Source organism: Bison bison, unplaced genomic scaffold, assembly GCF_000754665.1.
Source record: "Bison bison bison isolate TAMUID 2011002044 unplaced genomic scaffold, Bison_UMD1.0 scf7180017864180, whole genome shotgun sequence".
NCBI lineage: Eukaryota > Metazoa > Chordata > Mammalia > Artiodactyla > Bovidae > Bison > Bison bison.
Genome location: NW_011494752.1, coordinates 16078768 through 16079392, shown reverse-complemented (window position 1 = coordinate 16079392; position 625 = coordinate 16078768). Strand labels below are relative to the sequence as shown.

At 55.0% G+C, this 625-nt stretch overlaps 1 protein-coding gene across 1 annotated transcript in view; it reads left to right on the top strand.

Annotated features, from left to right (window-relative positions):
* Positions 1-107: 107 nt before the first annotated feature.
* The window catches only part of LOC104990773 (tumor necrosis factor ligand superfamily member 12-like), a gene marked incomplete at its 3' end in the record, with an annotated part of 6371 nt that continues 5853 nt past the window's right edge, over positions 108-625 (top strand). The window contains exon 1 of the mRNA XM_010843093.1: positions 108-478. Coding sequence (XP_010841395.1) covers positions 367-478 — 112 coding nt within the window. The remainder of the gene's footprint in view (positions 479-625) is intronic.

The following is a 625-nucleotide window of genomic DNA, read 5'->3' as shown; positions in this document are numbered from 1 at the left end:
AAAGCAAAGACTTATGACTGGGGTGACCTGTGACCATGTATCCAGGCTTGCAGGCTTACACCTGTGGGCTCAATGTGATGATTAATAATCCCCTCTTGAGCTCAGAAGCATCCCACTTTGGATGATAAATTATCAGTGGCTATACCTGTGGAGGAAGATACGGCCTGAGGTTCTGAGACCAGGAGACTGAACAAGAATAAGGATGCCAGGGTACTGGGGGGAACGGGGCTGAGAGAGTAGCTCCTGGCCACCAAGCCCCCAGACGTGGGGACTGCTTTGCCCATCTGTCTTTCCTTGATCCTCAGCATCTAAAGGCCAGAAACCATGGGCGCGCAGAGCAGTTGCAGCCCACTATGAAAGTGCAGCATGGGGAGCCATGCCCAGGGAGAAGGGGTGGCAGGGCGCAGGGCAGGGCTCACCACCCCTTTCCTGTGTCTTACAGTTCGCCCACGACCAGGACAAGATGGAGCACAGGCAGGTGAGGCCCCGATCCGCCTCTGAGCTCTTCTCTTACCCTCACAGCCCTGGCCTTCTGGACAAGGGACCCCTCCAAAACCTTGATTCCCAGCCCCATCCCCACCTTCAACATCAGAAACTCCAAAAGCCAGTTCAGGAAAATGCTTAG